General features: G+C 59.0%; 2 protein-coding genes and 1 non-coding gene across 6 annotated transcripts; 2 read left to right on the top strand and 1 right to left on the bottom strand.

Annotated features, from left to right (window-relative positions):
* Positions 1–1,716: 1,716 nt before the first annotated feature.
* Positions 1,717–6,378, top strand: ZNF358 (zinc finger protein 358). Of its 4 annotated transcripts, XM_041760599.1 has the most exons (4): positions 2,516–2,575; positions 3,346–3,459; positions 4,217–4,325; positions 4,563–6,378. In XM_041760599.1, exons 3-4 carry the CDS (start codon positions 4,253–4,255, stop codon positions 6,299–6,301), a joined length of 1,812 nt encoding a protein of 603 aa, XP_041616533.1. In that variant the 5' UTR covers positions 2,516–2,575; positions 3,346–3,459; positions 4,217–4,252; the 3' UTR covers positions 6,302–6,378. The 4 variants fall into 4 exon arrangements, with proteins under 4 accessions (XP_041616532.1, XP_041616531.1, XP_041616533.1 ...); XM_041760598.1 differs by lacking the exons at positions 2,516–2,575; positions 3,346–3,459 and adding an exon at positions 1,717–1,815; XM_041760597.1 differs by lacking the exon at positions 3,346–3,459 and having other exon boundaries at positions 2,363–2,575.
* A 594-nt stretch (positions 6,379–6,972) lies between these two features.
* LOC121496393 lies at positions 6,973–7,076 on the bottom strand. Its single transcript, XR_005989213.1, has one exon. It is a non-coding gene; the product is annotated as a small nucleolar RNA U13 (small nucleolar RNA).
* A 1,509-nt stretch (positions 7,077–8,585) lies between these two features.
* MCOLN1 (mucolipin TRP cation channel 1) lies at positions 8,586–17,531 on the top strand. Its single transcript, XM_041761388.1, has 15 exons — positions 8,586–8,747; positions 10,968–11,165; positions 11,682–11,791; positions 11,863–12,030; positions 12,122–12,287; positions 12,683–12,791; positions 13,021–13,117; positions 13,533–13,632; positions 13,872–13,978; positions 14,081–14,230; positions 14,376–14,477; positions 14,896–15,018; positions 15,293–15,508; positions 17,053–17,183; positions 17,306–17,531. Exons 1-15 carry the CDS (start codon positions 8,717–8,719, stop codon positions 17,340–17,342), a joined length of 1,845 nt encoding a protein of 614 aa, XP_041617322.1. The 5' UTR covers positions 8,586–8,716; the 3' UTR covers positions 17,343–17,531.
* Positions 17,532–17,573: the final 42 nt, after the last annotated feature.

The raw sequence follows: 17,573 nt of genomic DNA, 5'->3' as shown, positions 1-17,573 counted from the left end.
GCAGATTGTATGCACGGCAATAAATCTAGGGGAGTCCCATTCAGTTTATAGTGAATATCTTGTCTGCGGTGGCCCCGTCCCTCTACCTCACCTTTGCTCCACCAATTCCACATTTTAGGTAGTTCCCTCAATATCCTTCCCTTTCCAGGTACTAATTCTAAATTAGTCAAGACTATCATGGATTCAAGGAACAGATACCCACTAAAACCAGCTCAATGCCCAGGAAATTTGTTGGCTCATGGTATTGGAAAGAATGAGGGCTTCTGGCTTCAGGTATGGCTATATCCAGGAGCTCAGCCAATATAGACAGAACTTTCTCTTCAACTCTCACCTGTACATCCTGGTATAGATTGGCTTCAATCTGTAGACTGTTCTTCCTGACATCTGTGGCGGGGGGAACTGCGGGTAGGATGAGGTCCTATCTACAGTTTCTAATCCCGGAGGAAGAATGAGACCCTCCAATGTCATATACTCCAACCTAATGGTTGTGGCCAGGAGATGGGATTCTCTGAGTGGTAAATTAGTGATTGAGTGATACTGGGGGGCTGTGTTAGATTGGAGTAGTAGAGAAGAATCCACAGAGGGAAAGCAAGGTGCTGATAGAGCTACTTAGCAGACAGGGGTGCCTGGGTGGCTCAGTCGATGAAGCATCTGACCCTTTATTTCAGCCCAGGTCATGATCTCAGGGTCATGAGATGGAACCCCACATTGAGCCCTGAGTAGGGCTCTGTGCTCAGTGGGGAGTCCACTTGAGAGTCTCTCTGTCTCTGCCCTCCCCACCTTCTAAAATAATAAATAAATCTTAAAAAAAAAAGATAGCAGACAGAAAAAAACAGCTGTCATTACAAGTATTATTTATTATGGAATCTTCCAGGAGTTGGTAAGATGAGGAACCAGTGACATAATCCAATTTCAGTTTCAGATCTCTCAGATCTGCCGTGGGCTTTTCCACAGAAAGGTGGAAAGCCAGTTTCAGACCTTGAGTTCGGTACAGATCTAGAAGGTTCAGGAAAGAAAAGGGAAGAGACCTGGAGGCCTAATTTGCTTGAGGCTGTATTCAAGGGTAGGTGGTGTCAGAATTCACCAAAGACCATAAGAAATATACCTGTAAGTAAAAAAAAAAAAAAAAAAAAAAAAGTTTTTTAGCTTGGTCCAGCAGGGAAGATCATAGGCCAGGAAGCATGGGTGCCTCCATAAGAGGCTGTTGGAGGACAGGTGGGCACCACATAGGATTGATTCAGGCATGTGCTGGGTAGTTTTAAAGAGAATTGCAAAGAGAAGAAGCAATTCTTGGTTGGTGCTATTGGGAAGCAGGGAGCAGACTGGTGACTGGGTATTTGGATGATTGTTTAAAAAATATTTTTATTTATTTATTCATCAGAGACAGAGAGGGAGGCAGAGACATACATAGGCAGAGGGAGAAGCAGGCTCCATGCAGGGCGCCTGATGTGGGACTTGATCCCGGGACTTCAGGATCACGACCTGAGCCGAAGGCAGGTGCTCAACTGCTGAGCCACCCAGGCTTCCCTATTTGGATGATTTTTATCTCAGAAGTGGGAGGATGGACGTGGAGCTGTCATTGGTAAGAAGCAGTAGCGGTTGTGTTAGTCCGGGAGACGAGGGCGTGTATTCGTTTCTGTGGTTGCAGAGTGTCCTTGTCTCTCGCTTGGTTCAGACGTGGTCACAGAGCGGCCTTGTGTGATCATTGTTTATACTCTGTGACCAGTGTTTATGCTCAGTGAAGAACATCAGGGCCCAGCTGCCAGCTGCCGGGGCTGGTGTTCGCTCCCTCTTTGCGGGGATCTGGGTCTCCAGGTAAAGTCTGCCCAGAGTCCTGCCCAGCCGTGTGGCCTAGGCCTCTCCAGAGATCGTCACCCCGGTGGGCAGCAGACACAGGCAGCCCACCAGTGACAGCAGTGAGTGACCCACCAGCCCGGTAGGAGGAGGAGGAGAACACTCAGGGACACTGCTCCCAACCCTTTTCCTTGGGGCGTCTTACAGGGAGCCGAGGGCTGAGCAAAGATTAACAACTTTGCAAACTGCAGGGCTTCTCGGAGCCGCGGCTTTGCTGATGTGCACGGCCAGCGACGCAGAAGGTCTGGTGCTTCCCGAACAAAGATTGGAGCCCGAGGCAGGGACAGAGGCGCAGACGCAGGGGCAGGGGCAGGGGCAGAGGCGGGAAAAGTGACAGCAACTGAGGCCGAGAGGCCGAGGCGGGGAGGGCCGCAGGGGCAGCGGGCCGGGGCGGCGGGCGGCGGGGGCCCGAGCGGGAGGGCGAGGCGAGGCGCGGCGGGCCGGGCGCCCGGGCGCAGACAAAGGCGCGGCGAGCGGGGCGGCCGGGCCGGGACAAAGGCCGGGCCGGGGGGCGGGGGCAGCGATGGCGACGGCCGCGGCGGGCGCGGGCGAACTACAAGTCCCAGCAGCTCCCGCTGCGGCCCTCGGCCGGCCCCTCTCGCTCCCCGGGAGCGCCTGGCGGGGCCGCTGGGCCGAGGGGGCCGCCGGCGGGGCTGGCGGGCGGGGGGCTTCCTGCGGGCCCCGGGGGCGCGGCGGGCCGGGCAGGGGCGAGGGGCGCCGGGTGAGTGTCCCCGCGAGCGGGCCGGGCGGGCGGGGGCCGGGGCCGGGGCGGCGGCGGGGGCGGGCGCGGGGCGCGGCCCGGGGCGACCTCTGTCCGCCGCTCCCCCCACGCCACCCCCGCCCGCGCGCCGCCCGCCCGGCCCGGGAGAGCGGGGTCGCGGGCGGGAGGGGAGGGCGAGGGGGCCCCCGCGGCCCGCGGGCCTAGCGCGCCCTTAACGCCGCCGCGTCCCCGGGGGGAGGGCCCAGCCCGCGCTGGGCGCCTGAAATCGGGAGGTGTTGCGGGGGGTGGGGGGCACCCCTCAGCTGGGGGGGCGGGAGCTCAGGACGCCCCCTCCCCTGGAGGCGATCCAGACCCCTCCATCCCAGGAACCCTGGGAGACCCCCGAAGTATTGTTGTCCCCACCCTCCAGCCTGAGGTCGGGAGTTCAGGAGGCCCTTCCTCAGGAGGGGGATCCAGGGGTTCCCTCTGGCCCCCTGGAGCCCGGGTATTGTTCCCCTCACTCTCCAGTCTTGGGGCCCAGAGTTCTGGAAGCCCTTTCCCAGGAGGTGATCCAGGGGTCCACCTACCCCCCACCCCCAGGAACTCCGTTCCCTCCCGTCTTCAGCTAAGAGGTGGGAATTTGCAAAGCCACTTCTCAGAAGACAATCTAAAGGCGTCCCTGGCCCCCAGGAACCCAGGAAGGGACCCAGGCGTTGTTCCCCCTCACCCTCCAAATGTGGTGTCTGGGTCCAGGAGGTGATCTAAGAACTCCACCCTCTCCATTTGCTTAGCCACTTCCAGCTGTGGGGTTGTGGTTGGAGATGTCCCTCCCCCCTCGGACAGATCTGTTTGCTCCCCAGCCCCAGCCTTGGGGTGGATAGCTCGAGGCATCACCTCCCCATCAGGTAATCCTGAGCTCCTTTTGCTCCCCAGAAGGGCTCCCAGCTATTGTTTGTCCACCCGGCTTCCAACATCCAGGCATGAGGCTGGAATTCTGGATCTTTTCTCTAGGAGGGAACTAAAGTATGCTGACACCCGTCCCCATACCTCAGCCTTGGGATCAGGAATCTCCCTTTCCTAGGAGATGACCCAGGAGCCCCCCAGTAACCTAAGAGGGGCCCCAAGTATTATTTTGCCCTCTCCCTCCCCCAGGAGTTAGAATTCAGGATCTGCTATGCAGGTGAGCAAACAGGTATAACACCTGTCCCTACTCCCCTGGCTATGGGGTCTATGGGCCTCCCTGTGCCACAATGTGTCCCACCATATTCCCTCAATCCCTCTAGCTTTAAGAACTGACATTTGGATACACAAGTGTTTTAACAGTTACTCCTAGCCCTGAAATGTGAGGTCTGGCATTTACGTGGCCTCTTCACCAGCAAACAGGCTAGAGGTGCACCTGCCCTCCCCCAGTGATGCAAGGGAATTACCAGGTGTTGTTTGCCCCCCACTCATCCCCCAGATACCAACTTCAGAGGTCAGGATGCTTCCTCTCCACAAGACAAGCCAGAGGTTGCCCTTGGTACTAGGAACTCCCAGATATGTCACCCCCAACTATGGGAATGGAATTTAGGTCATGTACTTAGGACCGAGGCACTCACCCTCTTCCCCCTGAGGGATCACCAGTCAAGGGGGTAGGAACCCTGGACTCTGTCTCCTCCACAGGACCCAAGCTTCGCACCAGAGGAGGAGGAGCCCAAGATGGAGAGAGGGGCAGAGCCCTGGAGCTGGGTCCTGGAGACCTCTAGTGCTGGGTCCCCTGACTTCCATCCAGGTGTGCTGAGAAGGGAAGGTTCCCCCCATCCTCCCTCCGTGTCCCACCAGGGTCCCTCTTCTCCCTGTCCTGGCTGGAGTGCACCACAAGTCTCCCCGCAATCTGAGACAAGAGAAGGATCCCGGAATGGGTTCTGGGGCATGGCACGGCCCCCTCTCACTTCCCTGCCCAGACCCTGAAAGAGGCCCCCTGTCTTCCAGAACCTGCCTCCACCCACCCTCTGTCCTCACCCTGCAGATCCTGCCCCAGAAGCAGCCAGCACCTCCACACCAGGGATGCGGCGCTCGGTCCTGGTCAGGAACCCAGGCCACAAGGGCCCGAGGCCCACTTATGAAGAGCTCGACTCCGACTCAGAGGACCTGGGCCCCAACCCTGAAGAGCTGGACCCAGTTTGTGAAGACCCAGAGCCTGACCCAGAAGACCTCAACACTGTCTCTGAAGACGTGGACCCCAGCTATGAAGATCTGGAACCTGTCTCTGAAGATCTGGACCCTGACGCTGACCCCGATGCGGAAGCTCCGAGCTCCATCTCAGCCACTCGAGACTCGGATCCCCAAGATCTCGACCCCATGTCTTCAAGTTTCGACCTCGATCCAGACGTCATCGGCCCTGTCCCCCTGGTTCTTGACCCTAACAACGAGCCCCTCAGCCCCACCGAATCCCCAGACCTGGACCCCCTCTCGTCCGGCCTCACTGCCACTCCCGAGGTCCTGACCCCCAGCCCCGCGGTGCTCCCGGCCCCTGCCAGCCCTCCGCGGCCCTTCTCCTGCCCCGACTGCGGGCGAGCCTTCCGCCGCAGCTCGGGGCTGAGCCAGCACCGCCGCACCCACAGCGGCGAGAAGCCCTACCGCTGCCCCGACTGCGGCAAGTCGTTCAGCCACGGCGCCACGCTGGCCCAGCACCGCGGCATCCACACGGGCGCGCGGCCCTACCAGTGCGCCGCCTGCGGCAAAGCGTTCGGCTGGCGCTCCACGCTGCTCAAGCACCGCAGCAGCCACAGCGGCGAGAAGCCGCACCACTGCCCGGTGTGCGGCAAGGCCTTCGGTCACGGCTCGCTGCTGGCGCAGCACCTGCGCACGCACGGCGGCCCGCGGCCCCACAAGTGCCCCGTGTGCGCCAAGGGCTTCGGGCAGGGCTCGGCGCTGCTGAAGCACCTGCGCACGCACACGGGCGAGCGGCCCTACCCGTGCCCGCAGTGCGGCAAGGCCTTCGGCCAGAGCTCGGCGCTGCTGCAGCACCAGCGCACGCACACGGCCGAGCGCCCGTACCGCTGTCCCCACTGCGGCAAGGCCTTCGGCCAGAGCTCCAACTTGCAGCACCACCTGCGCATCCACACGGGCGAGCGGCCGTACGCCTGCCCCCACTGCTCCAAGGCCTTCGGGCAGAGCTCGGCGCTGCTGCAGCACCTGCACGTGCATTCCGGGGAGCGCCCCTACCGCTGCCAGCTCTGCGGCAAGGCCTTTGGCCAAGCCTCCAGCCTCACCAAGCACAAGCGGGTGCACGAGGGCGCAGCGGCAGCCGCCGCTGCCGCCGCCGCTGCGGCTGCTGCTGCAGGCCTAGACCTCAGCCCTGCCTCCATGTTGAGGCCAGGGCAGGTCTCCCTCCTGGGTCCTGAGGCCGTGTCCGTTCTCGGCTCTGGCCTGGGCCTCAGCCCTGGCCCCAGCTCTGGCCTTGGCTCTGACCCTGGCTCGGTGCTGGGCTCCCTCCCTAATCCCAGCCCCAGGGCTGTCTCCGGCTCTGAATCCACCCCCACCCCTGAGTCTATTAAGTCTTCTGACCCTAAGCCTGGTCACAGCACCAATCCTGACCTTGTGGCCGGACCTGAGCAGGATCCAGTGCCCAGCCCCAACCCCAACCCCGAGTCTCATCCTGAGCCCTGCTCTCCCGCCCATGACACTGCCAGCCCAGTGCTCCCTACTGGCGAGAGTCCCGAGTGGGTGCAGGAGCGAGGGGCACTGCTGGGGCCGGATGGCTGAAGTGAATGCCGACACTCACGGGGGCCTGGGGAAGTTGTGTGTCATGCAGTTTAGTAAAATCCTCCCACTGCCTCCTGGCTCTGTGTCGTGTGGTTTGCCTGTTTCTCTTTTTCCCCTGATGCATGGCCCCTTCCTCAGGAGATGGGAGGGTGTGGCCTGTGCCTGCCATAGCTGGAACCCCGATCTCCTGGCTCCCCCCTCAATCCTCCAGGCTTCCACAAGCTCTCACACAGATCCCTCCCAGCAGCCACCTCTCAGATCCCCCAGGCCTGGCCAGCGTAGTCTAGGACAGTCTTTCCCTGCAGGTGGTCTGAGCAGGATCTCTTCCCTTTGGCTTTCCAACAAGTGGTGAAATTTCTGGCATGTCGACAGTCTAGTAGGCTGATAATGGAGGCTGATAGGAGACCCTGCAGGCAGACCTACCCCATCTGCTCCCATAGCTTTGCTCCTCTCAGCCCAGGTTATAGGCACAGTGCTGGACAGAAGAAGTTGCTCATTGATGTGTTCAACAAAAATCTGTTGATTGCTGGGGTCCCAGCCGGGAGCAAGATAAGCATCGCCTTCACAGAACTCACAGATGCCAAATTCAGGAACGTTTCAGAAGCAGTTACAAGGTATAGTTCATATAAGAGAAGCATAACAAGACTTGGATCCTCCCCCCCCCCCCCCCCATTCAGACAGGTAATGTGCTGAGGACATAGCAAGGTTTGGAAGAGACGCATCTCACACAACAGCATGAATACTCAGTTATCACGCTCATGATCCACAAAAGGATCAAGACTTTTTTTTCTTTTTAAGATTTTATTTATTTTATTTATTAATAAGAGACACAGAGGCAGAGACATAGGCAGAGGGAGAAGCAGGCTCCCCACAGGTTCCCCCAGAGGGAGCCTGATGCAGGACTCAATCCCAGGACCCCAGGATCATGCCCTGAGCCAAAGGCAAACAACCGCTGAGCCACCCAGGCATCTTAGATCAAGACTTCTGATTTACGTGAGGGGACCGCTTTCCCGAGAAAGGATTCCATAATCCCAACAGCACTACTTTAATTGTCAGTACTGTTTGCCAGCCTTGTGCAGTGCTTTTGCATTTTAGGCTCTGGTGTTTTCTCATTTAATTCAACACCTCCATGAGGCAGGTAACTATGACTAAGTATCCCCATTTTGCAAATGAGTAAACAGGCACATGGAGTTTAAGGGACTCTTTGGAAGATGTAGAAGTGGCAGTTGGCAGGGCCTAGATTTAGTCCAAACTGGACCTCAGAGCCTGGGTTCTTTTTTCCTTTTTTCTTTTTTTTAAGATTTTATTTATTTATTCATGAGTGACAGAGGCAGAGACATAGGAAGAGGGAGGAGAAGCAGGCGCCATGCAGAGAGCCCAATGCTAGACTCGATCTCGGGGCCTCCAGGATCACGCCCTGAGTCAAAGGCAGACTCTGAACTGCTAAGCCACTCAGGCGTCCACTAGAGCCTGGGCTCTTAACCAGCATCCTTCAAAGCAAGAGTGCAAAGGCCCTGAGGCCGTTGAGCTATAAGCTAGACCAGATGGGGGCCAGAACAGAGGGCCCTGCTAGGCTGAGGTGGGACTTTGCTTGTCATCCCAGAGCAACGGGAAGACATCGGGAAGACATCGGCAGGCTGGGGCAGAGGACTGATATGAATTACTCTTGGAAAATGCTTCTGGCTGCTGCCTGGAGGGTGTAACGGGAGGGGGTCAGGAGTGGGAGCCTCAGGCCAGGGAGGAGGTTGCTGCAGCGGTGCAGGCCAGGAATCTGGGGGGACTCTGGGCTGAGGGCCATACGAGTGCGGATAAGTGATCCTATTTGGGACATACTTAGGAAAGGAAGTGGGATTCGCTGGCAGTTCAGATGAGAGGAGCAGAAGCCCAAAGGGCTGAGAGTAACCGCGGGGTTTCTGGGAGGATGGGGAGGTAGCCATGAGACGGGACGCACGGTCATCGCCGGACTCTGCGGAGGGCAAGAGGTCAAGCACGGAACGTGGAGCTCAGGAACTCGGCACGGGACGCGGGCATGACAGGGAGCCAGGCCCAAGCCGGACCCACGGTGGCCCTCTCACAGCCAGCCCATCCCCCAGCACACCGCGGCCGGTCGGCGTTAGGACCTCAAGGCCGCCCGCCGCCCGCCGCCCGCCGCCCGCCAGGAGCCAGCTGAGGTACGCATGCGCGCTGCGGCCGCGGGGGCCTGCCGTGGCTCAGGGGGTGGGACGGGATCCGGTCACGTGCTTCCAGGGGGTGGGGGCGCCCGCTCCGGCCACGTGACCGCGGCGCGAGTCAGCTGACGCGACAGGGTTTGAAGCGGCACCGCGAGGGAGCGAGGCCGCAGCAGCGGCAGCGGCGGGCGCTCGGACCCTGGCTGCCCCGCCGCGCCCGCCGGCGTCCGGCGCTCCCCGCCGCGGCATGGCGGCCCCCGTGGGCCGGCGCGGCTCAGGTGAGGGCGCGCGCGCGGCCCCGCGGGACCCCGAGCGCGGGCGGCGGGGCTCCGGGCTCCCTTGCCTCCCCTCCGGTGCTGGCCTCTCAGCTCCGCGGTGGTGGCGATCGGGACAGGTGGCTCCTGGAACCTGCGCGGCGGGGGCGGCGCCAGCTCCTCGGCCCTGGAGTGCGGGGCTGCTGTGCTCTCCCCGGACCCAGGCTCTGCTCGGAGTTCCGAGGCTCAGGCAGCGGGGGGGCCCGCGGAGGGGCCCGGGCGGGTCTGCGTCCGTCCGGAGCGTAGTTCCGATTGCTCAGCTTTGCCAGAACCCAGAACGGGCACCAGCGTCTCCAGCCCTCACGTGAAACTCCCAGGATTCCCTTCCCCACTTCTTGAGGCAATGCTCTGCTCCTCTAAACTCAGACGGGCGGCGGGGTGGGGGGACCCTGCTTGAACCCGGGCGCCTGACTCCATCTCCTAAGTCCAGAGCCGTGGAAGCTCAGCTTGCTTGAACTCAGGCGGTGAATGCCCAGCCTCCACTCTCTGCTTCTCAGGGGGGAGCCTTTGTGTTGGTCTTCCCTTCTTGAGCTAGCTGGAGATGCCTGAAAGCTGTCCCTGCTGGTAGGATAACTCTGACCCCAGCTAGGGAGGCGGGCCCGCCCTCTGGCTTCGCATCCAACTATCTTGTAAACAACCACAGCAGCATCCAAGCTCCACAGGGACCTGCCAGGAGCTGGCCACCCTGCAGGACAGGTTCTGACGGTGCTCCCCATTCATCCCGGCGGCTGTGTCAGGCAGGCGGCCAGCCAAGCCCTGGAAAGAAGCAGGGTTCTCCCCGTGGGGGTGGTGGGGGTGTGTCAGGGATGGTCCTGGGCTGCTGTGACCGGCTGTGACCCCAGCAGTTTGAAACCTTGGACCTTTCTCTTAGGTTGATCAGGAGTGCAGAGAAAAAGCAGTGCTCAGAATAGCCCCTGTTTGCTGAACAATCACTGAGACTTGTGGGCTGAGCTGAGGCTTTTATCTGTTTTGTTTCACTTCATCCAGAGAACACTTTTCAGAGTTTCGATCTATCTCCGGGTAGATATTTATTTATTTTTATTTTTTATTTTTAAGTAATCTTTACACCCAACATAGGGCTTGAGGTTGAGAGTTGCATGCTCTTCCCACTGAGTCAGCCAGTTGTTCCCCTCAGTGTAGACTTTTTAAATTTCCACTTCTCCAAGATTTTATTTGTTTGTTTATGTGAGCGAGAGTACACAAGTGGGGCGAGTGGCAGGCAGAGGGAGAGGGAGAAGCAGACTCCTCGCTGAGCAGAGAGCAGGATGTGGGGCTTGATTCTGGGACCCTGGGATCACGATCTGAGACAAAGGCAGACGCTTCACCGAATGAGCCACCCAGGTGCCTCTATTTCCACTTTTCAAAAGAGAAGATGGAGGCTTTGAAGGATGTCCAGGATCCCCCAACTGGGAAGTGGCAGGTCTGGGATTCGGTCCTAGCACTGGGAGAGTTCTAGAAGCTGATGCCTTTAACGAAGATGCTATGAACTGACATACAGGCAGTGCCATAATAACAGCCATTGGCATGCATGCAGTGAGTCTTCAGCAAGCGAGTCTGTCATTGTTACTGTTCCTGTCAATCTCCGTTCCCTTGGGCCTGTGGCTTGTGAGCGTCAACTGGATGGGCCAGGTCATGAGAAATGGAAAAGTCCTTTGTCTGTTTGACCAGAAAAAACCTGGAATGTAGCTGAGCTCCATGCTCATGCCTGGAGGCTGGAGTGAGTTGGAATGAGCCCTGGAGCCTTGAGTGCCCTGTGAGAAGCCAGTGGAAGGAATTCATTCTCTTCCCACAAATCCACATCTGGAACAAAGATGGGATGTTCCTGACATTCCTATTACAAGCCAGCTCCTGCGATTAATGCCTTGTAGGCATCAAATCCCCGGCCTCCGGGTGAGAGGCTTTGTCCCCCATTCTGCAGATGAGAAGGCTGAGGCTCAGAGGCTGACTGCCCTGGCCAAGCCAGTGAGCAGCAGGGTCAGGAATCAGCTCAGGCCCTTTGGAGCCCCAAATCTGAATTTGTAATCTCTGAGCAGTACTGCTGCATTTACCCGTACAGTGTTGCAGATTTTCTGGGTTTTCTCAGATCTCTCAGAGTTCTTTGGCTGGTGCTTGGGAACTCTTTCACCCTGTGGGCAGGTGGGCTTGCCTGGGTCTGGTCCCAACGGTTCTTCCCCATTCCCGCAGAGACTGAGCGCCTCTTAACCCCCAGTCCTGGGTATGGCACCCGGGCTGGGGCTTCCCCGCCCCCCCCGGAAGAGGAAGACCTCCGCCGTCGGCTCAAATACTTCTTCATGAGTCCCTGTGACAAATTTCGGGCCAAAGGCCGCAAGCCCTTCAAGCTGATGCTGCAAGTAGTGAAGATCTTGGTGGTCACAGGTGCAGGTGAGTCCCACAGGGGCCCAGCAGAGCACCATCTGTGGTCGCTTCTGTTCCTGAAAGAGAAAGTCCTGGAGTCAGAACTCAGTCCTGAACCCACAGCAGCATCAGGACAGTGACAGTGGCCGTAATCAATCAGGAAACCCTCTAAAATCTGTGTGGGAACAGCTCCTTGTAACCTCACAGATGCCGTTTGAGATCCTGGCAACTGCTATTGGTACTGTTTTATAGATGAGGCAGCTGAGGCTCGAGAAAGCTTAAAGGTTTTGTCCAAAGTCACACAGCAACCAAGCATGGGGAGCTGGCACTTCAACCCCAACAGGCTGATGCCATGTTGACTCTCAAAGAGAACTGACCCAGTGGCTCACAGTTGCCCTGTCGTGGGCTTTGCGGACCCCGAGATGAATCTGACCCAGCCCCTGCCCTAAGGAGCTTCTAGTCTGGTGCTGTGATTTAGGGTCTGTTACCACACTTCTGATTTCCTCCTGGTAAAAGGGCTCAACATTGCTGCTTGCCCTGTAGGCTTGGGTTTAGCACAGAACCTGGCACCTGGTAAGCATCTAAAGAACATTGGCCTCTGTCACCGTGAGATAATCGAGCGCCTGCTGTGTGCTGCTCACTGGGATTTTATGGTGGGCATTCCTCGTGCCCTGAGGGGAGCCCCATCCCATCATTGTCAACCCCCACTCCCCCCCCCCCCCAGCTCATCCTGTTCGGGCTCAGCAACCAGCTGGCAGTGACATTCCGGGAGGAGAACACCATTGCCTTCCGGCACCTCTTCCTGCTGGGCTACTCGGATGGGGCGGATGACACCTTCGCAGCCTACACACGGGAGCAGCTCTATCAGGCCATCTTCCATGCTGTGGACCAGGTGCGGGCAGCCGGGGGCAGGCGGGGGCAGGCAGGCAGGCAGGCGGGGGAGAGTGGGCAGGGCTGATAGACCTCCTCCTCTCTGCCCACAGTACCTCATGCTCCCTGATGTGTCGCTAGGCCGCTATGCCTACGTGCGGGGCGGGGGTGGCCCCTGGGCTAATGGCTCAGCCCTGGCCCTCTGCCAGCAGTACTACCACCGAGGCCACGTGGACCCAGCCAACGACACCTTTGACATTGATCCCATGGTTGTCACTGGTGAGTAGGCGCGCCAGGGTATAGCTGTTGGTAGCGCCGCTGCTGGAGTTACAATCCCAGTTCTGCTTCCCGTTCATCTAGAAGATAGGGTTGTCCTGCTCATTAATAATTTAATGCTTGCAGGGTCCTTGATAGAAGGCTTGGTTTGCAGAAAAATGCAAGAGTTGTGTTTTAATATCATTCACCAAATATTTGGGGGCTACTGAGTGCCAGGCCCTAGGGCCTGTGCAGGGAGTAAGACAAACTGGGCCCTGTGTAGGGGTGACGGTGGGGAAGGACGAATGTTCAGTTTGTAGTGGGAAGTGGAGGAGGGAAGGGGGCTGTTGGGGCCTCTGGGGAGACCTGCCTGTGCCTCTCCCGCCCCCAGTGTCCCTTCCCTGACTCCCTGTCCTCAGACTGCATCCGGGTGGACCCCCCTGAGAGACCCCTTGTGCCCCCCAGTGATGATCTCTCCCTCTCGGACGGCAGCGCCAGTTACAAGAACCTCACGCTCAAATTCCACAAGTACTGCCTGAGGGAGGGGGTCTCCAGGGCTGGGCCAAGGGTGGGGGGGGACGCAGGATGCCAGGCATCCTTGGCCGCCCCCCACAGGCGGAGAGGAAGGCTGTGCTGATGCCTGTGTGAGCACTTCCTCAGCAAGCTGCAGAGTCCGCATGGGGCAGGAGCGCTGGCGGTGGTGGGGCGGCAGGAGGGACCTTGGAGTCCCTCTCCCTCACTGAAGCCTCCCTCCCAGGCTGATCAACGTCACCATCCACTTCCAGCTGAAGACCATCAATCTCCAGAGCCTGATCAACAATGAAATTCCAGACTGCTACACTTTCAGTGTCCTGGTAAGCCCAGCGTCCAGGACAAGGGTGGCAGGCCTGCCAGTGATAGGAGTTGCCCACAGGGCTCCTGAGGCTGGGGTTGGGGACACTTGGCCTAGGGCAGCTTGGGGCTAATTAAGGGAGATGGGGGGTGATGCCTGGGTGGCTCAGTGGTTGAGCATCTGCCTTTGGCTCAGGGTGTGATCCCGGGTTCAGGGATCGAGTCCCACATCGGGCTTCCTGCATGGAGCCTGCTTCTCTCTCTGCCTATGTTTCTGCCTCTCTCTGTCTCTCGTGAATAAATAAATAAAATCTTAAAAAAAAAAAAAAAAGGGAGATGGGGCCAGACCAGCCATCATGTGGGTCTGGGAGCCTAGGTCTGCCAGGGTGTAATCTGCCAAGAGTAATCTGGTTCCTCCTGCCCTGCATACCCCTGCAGATCACTTTTGACAATAAGGCGCACAGCGGGCGTATCCCCATCAGCCTGGAGACCCAGGCTCACATCCAGGAGTGTAAGCACCCCAGTGTCTTCAGGCACGGTGAGCCCCCACCCCCCAGACCGGTGCTAGCAGGGGCCCCGACCTGCCCAGGGATCCCCCAAGCCCCAGACTGGCATGGACCCAGTTCGTGACTCACCCAGGTAACCCCTAAAGCCCACTGGGTGGGTAGCCACAACCAGGTCTGCGGCCCCCGCGGCCTGGCCCAGCCCCATCCCCATCCCTCATCTCCCCAGGCCCCAGGCCACTCCCAGGCCTACCCAGGTCCTCTCCCCCGCCAGGAGACAACAGCTTCCGGCTCCTGTTCGATGTAGTCGTGATCCTCATCTGCGCCTTCTCTTTCCTGCTGTGTGCCCGCTCGCTGCTCCGTGGCTTTCTGCTGCAGAATGTGAGAGCTGCAAGCCAGCCTCTCCCAGCTCTGGGGCCATAAGGGCTGAGGGAGAGAGGGTCACTTGTCTGGGCAGACCCTCACCCCACCTGCCTCCTGCAGGAGTTCGTTGGGTTCATGTGGCGGCAGCGGGGACGGGTCATCAGCCTCTGGGAGCGGCTGGAATTTGTCAACGGCTGGTACATCCTGCTGGTCACCAGCGATGTGCTCACCATCTCGGGCACCATCATGAAGATTGGTATCGAAGCCAAGGTAGGGCCTGCCCCAGGCGTGATGTCTCCTTCCAGGCCCTGGTCCCTTATACTGCCCGCCCCCCACCCCCACCCCATGCCTGCCTGGGGCCACATGCCTCCGGGAAGAGCCAGGCCAGATGGGGTTGACACTGCTTCCCCCTTAGAACCTGGCAAGCTACGACGTCTGCAGCATCCTCTTGGGCACTTCCACGTTGCTCGTCTGGGTCGGCGTCATCCGCTATCTGACCTTCTTCCATAAGTACAATGTAAGCGTCATATGTGCAGGCTGGACCTTCCGGGTGGTGGCCATAAGCTCCCCAATTCTCACTTCCTTCCCCCAGATAAATTCGTATACTTCCAGCAGTCACCAGCCTCCATAGACGGCCATTCCCGTCTTCTTCCCCATACCCGCCCACTCCAGACATACCTGTCGCTGCACCCCACCCAGAGCCACGGGAGCCGGCACCTTCATATCCCCACAGCTGAGTCCAGCCATGGGATGTTCTCAGGCCCCCCTCAGCCCCACCCCGCCCCTTCTAAACTATCTCCAGCTTTTGTGGCCACTCTGGTGTAACTACAGCCAGGCCTTGCCTGCTTCACCCCCTGTCGTCTCCCCATTGCAAGGCCGACCTAGGTTGTGGCCACACCCTCATTGTGGCCCCCTGCCCTATCTACCTGCCACAGATCCTCATTGCCACACTGCGGGTGGCACTGCCCAGCGTCATGCGTTTCTGCTGCTGTGTGGCTGTCATCTACTTGGGCTATTGCTTCTGTGGCTGGATCGTATTGGGCCCATACCATGTGAAGGTAGGGGCTGTCTGGGGCATGGTGCTTGTGACTCAGTCGAGGGGTTCCTGTCTCCCCTCTTGAAACCCACTTCTAAACACTCTGACCCCTGGTCTATCGATTGCTGATCTGGGGACACTGAATGACCCACCTTGACCTCTGGTGCCTTACCAGGAGGTCTGCAGAAGTTCTGTCCATTGTTCCCTCTGACCCCCCAGTGACCCCACCCTGTCCCCAGCCCCCAGTTATGCCCATGGCTCCTTCTGACCCCACCATCCCACTGCCCTGCTGGCAGTTTCGCTCGCTGTCCATGGTATCGGAATGCCTGTTCTCACTCATCAACGGGGACGACATGTTCGTGACGTTCGCCGCAATGCAGGCACAGCAGGGCCGTAGCAGCCTCGTCTGGCTCTTCTCTCAGCTCTACCTCTACTCCTTCATCAGCCTCTTCATCTACATGGTGCTGAGCCTCTTCATCGCGCTCATCACTGGAGCCTATGACACCATCAAGGTCAGCGCCAGCCCGCCTGCCCTCCCCCAGCCTGTCTCCATGTGGGGCCAGCACGCACATAACGGCCTTGAATCTGGGGCTGCAGGTCCCTTGGAGTTGGCCTCAGCAGGGTCTCAGGGGGCGTGAGGCAGGGTGAAGAGGGAGGGCCTCGGGGAGAAAAGGTAGGAGACTGAGAAGCCAGAAGAGGGGTGGGGTTGGAGGTGCTGATCACAGCTGCCACATTCTCAGTTTTATCAAGGTGGGGGCTCTGGCCAGGTAAGGTTCCTATGTCTGCTTTGACCAACGGGGAAACCAGGCTGTAGAGTTTTAGTGACTTGCCTGAGGTCCGCTACTAAGTGTTGGAGCCAGGCTCAACCTAGGACTGTGTGATTCCAGAAGTCCTGCTCCTAACCCTTCTGTCCTGGAGGGTGGCCTGGGTGGGAGCTCTTGGGGTCCGGGAAATGGTGGGGGGTCCTGCAGACTGCATGGGATGGAGGGAGAGGGGTTGGAGTAGAATGTGAGGATGGCAAGTAGATCTTTTAGCAGATGCGTCTGAGGGCCTACTCTTAAGTCAAGCCCTGCGCTGGGTATCTAGGAAAGGTGGTGTATACAGACTATCCCAGACCACTAGGCAAAGTGGGTGATACAGGAAGAGAAGTGTGACGACCAGCTGGCGAGAGGGATGAAGGTTACAGAGGGATCCCCTGCTTTTTAGACTGGTATTGGGGGTAAGTCCAGGAAAGTTTCTACGATGTGCTAATATTAGTCCTAGCCACATGATTATTTCAATTTTGACTTTAATTGAAGTGAAATACAATTCCATATTCAGTTCCTCACTCACACCATTCACCCATTAAGTGCCCAAAATCTTAATGGCTAGTGACTACCAGATTGGACAGCACAGATAGCGGACCTTTCTATCGTCTCAGAAACTTCTGGATCAACAAGATGAGAGAGCACCAGGGTGAAGGAAGAGCCAAAACAAAGGCCCAGTAGCCCGAAAGGACTAGGGGACAAGATGATGGCTTCTCTACCAGGTTGGGAGGAGGGTGAAGGCTCTGCTGAAAGCCGGAGCTGTGGCTGGGGATGCAGATGGGTGCCCCCCCCCCCCAAGTGTGGATATAGTCGTCCCACAGATATTCCTGTCACTTGGGCCCAAGAAGCCTGCATGGGTCTTGCTCTAGCACCCAAACGTCACACATGGTGTATCAGCCTTGGAGATTCAAGCCCAGACATGCTCCCACTGTGTGCCACCACTCGGTAGATGTGTCCATCCAGGCACCCAGCGTGTGTCAGGTATGGTTCTGGGTGCTGGAGCAGCCACAGAGGGCACCAGCTGACGGAGATACGGGTTGTGCACATATTCAGGGGTCAGGGGATGTCTCCCGGTGAAGCAAACTCTGAGGAATGACAGGTGGAGGAGACCTCGAGTGTAAAGGCTCGGTGGGGTGGGGAGTTCGGTTGTGGCCCAGTCACAGGGAGGAGATCTCCAGGGCTGGCAGACGAGGAAGAGGAGGCAGTGGGGAGGGCCGGCCTCAAAGGGGCCGACCTGCATTTCTCCCCAGCACCCCGGCGGCGCTGGCGCAGAGGAGAGCGAGCTCCAGGCCTACATCGCGCAGTGCCAGGACAGCCCCACCTCCGGCAAGTTCCGCCGCGGGAGCGGCTCGGCCTGCAGCCTCCTCTGCTGCTGCGGCAGGTTCGAGCTGGGGACGGCGGGGCGGGCCGGGGGCTGGGGGCTGGGGGCTGGGGGCAGGGCGCGCGCCCCAGGGGACTGCTGCCTTCGCCCCGCCTGGCCGGCTGACACCGCGTCTCCTGCAGGGACGCCTCGGAGGAGCATTCGCTGCTGGTGAATTGAGCCGGCCCCGCCACTGCTGCTGGACGTTAGCCCTGCGACTGCCGAGACTCACGCTTATTTATTTTTAGGGTTTGCTTTTAAGGACCGGTTCCCCGCCGCGCCCTGAGGACCTGGGCCCGTCGGGTCGGACGCGGGTGGGACGCGGGTGGGACGTGGGTGGGGTGGGCGTTAAATAAACGGGGAAATAAACTTGATCTCATTTCTAGAGGGAGGGGCGTTCCTTGCCCCGCG

Source organism: Vulpes lagopus, chromosome 7, assembly GCF_018345385.1.
Source record: "Vulpes lagopus strain Blue_001 chromosome 7, ASM1834538v1, whole genome shotgun sequence".
NCBI lineage: Eukaryota > Metazoa > Chordata > Mammalia > Carnivora > Canidae > Vulpes > Vulpes lagopus.
Note: the sequence above shows the minus strand (reverse complement) of the source record. Positions and strands in the feature narration are given on the sequence as shown.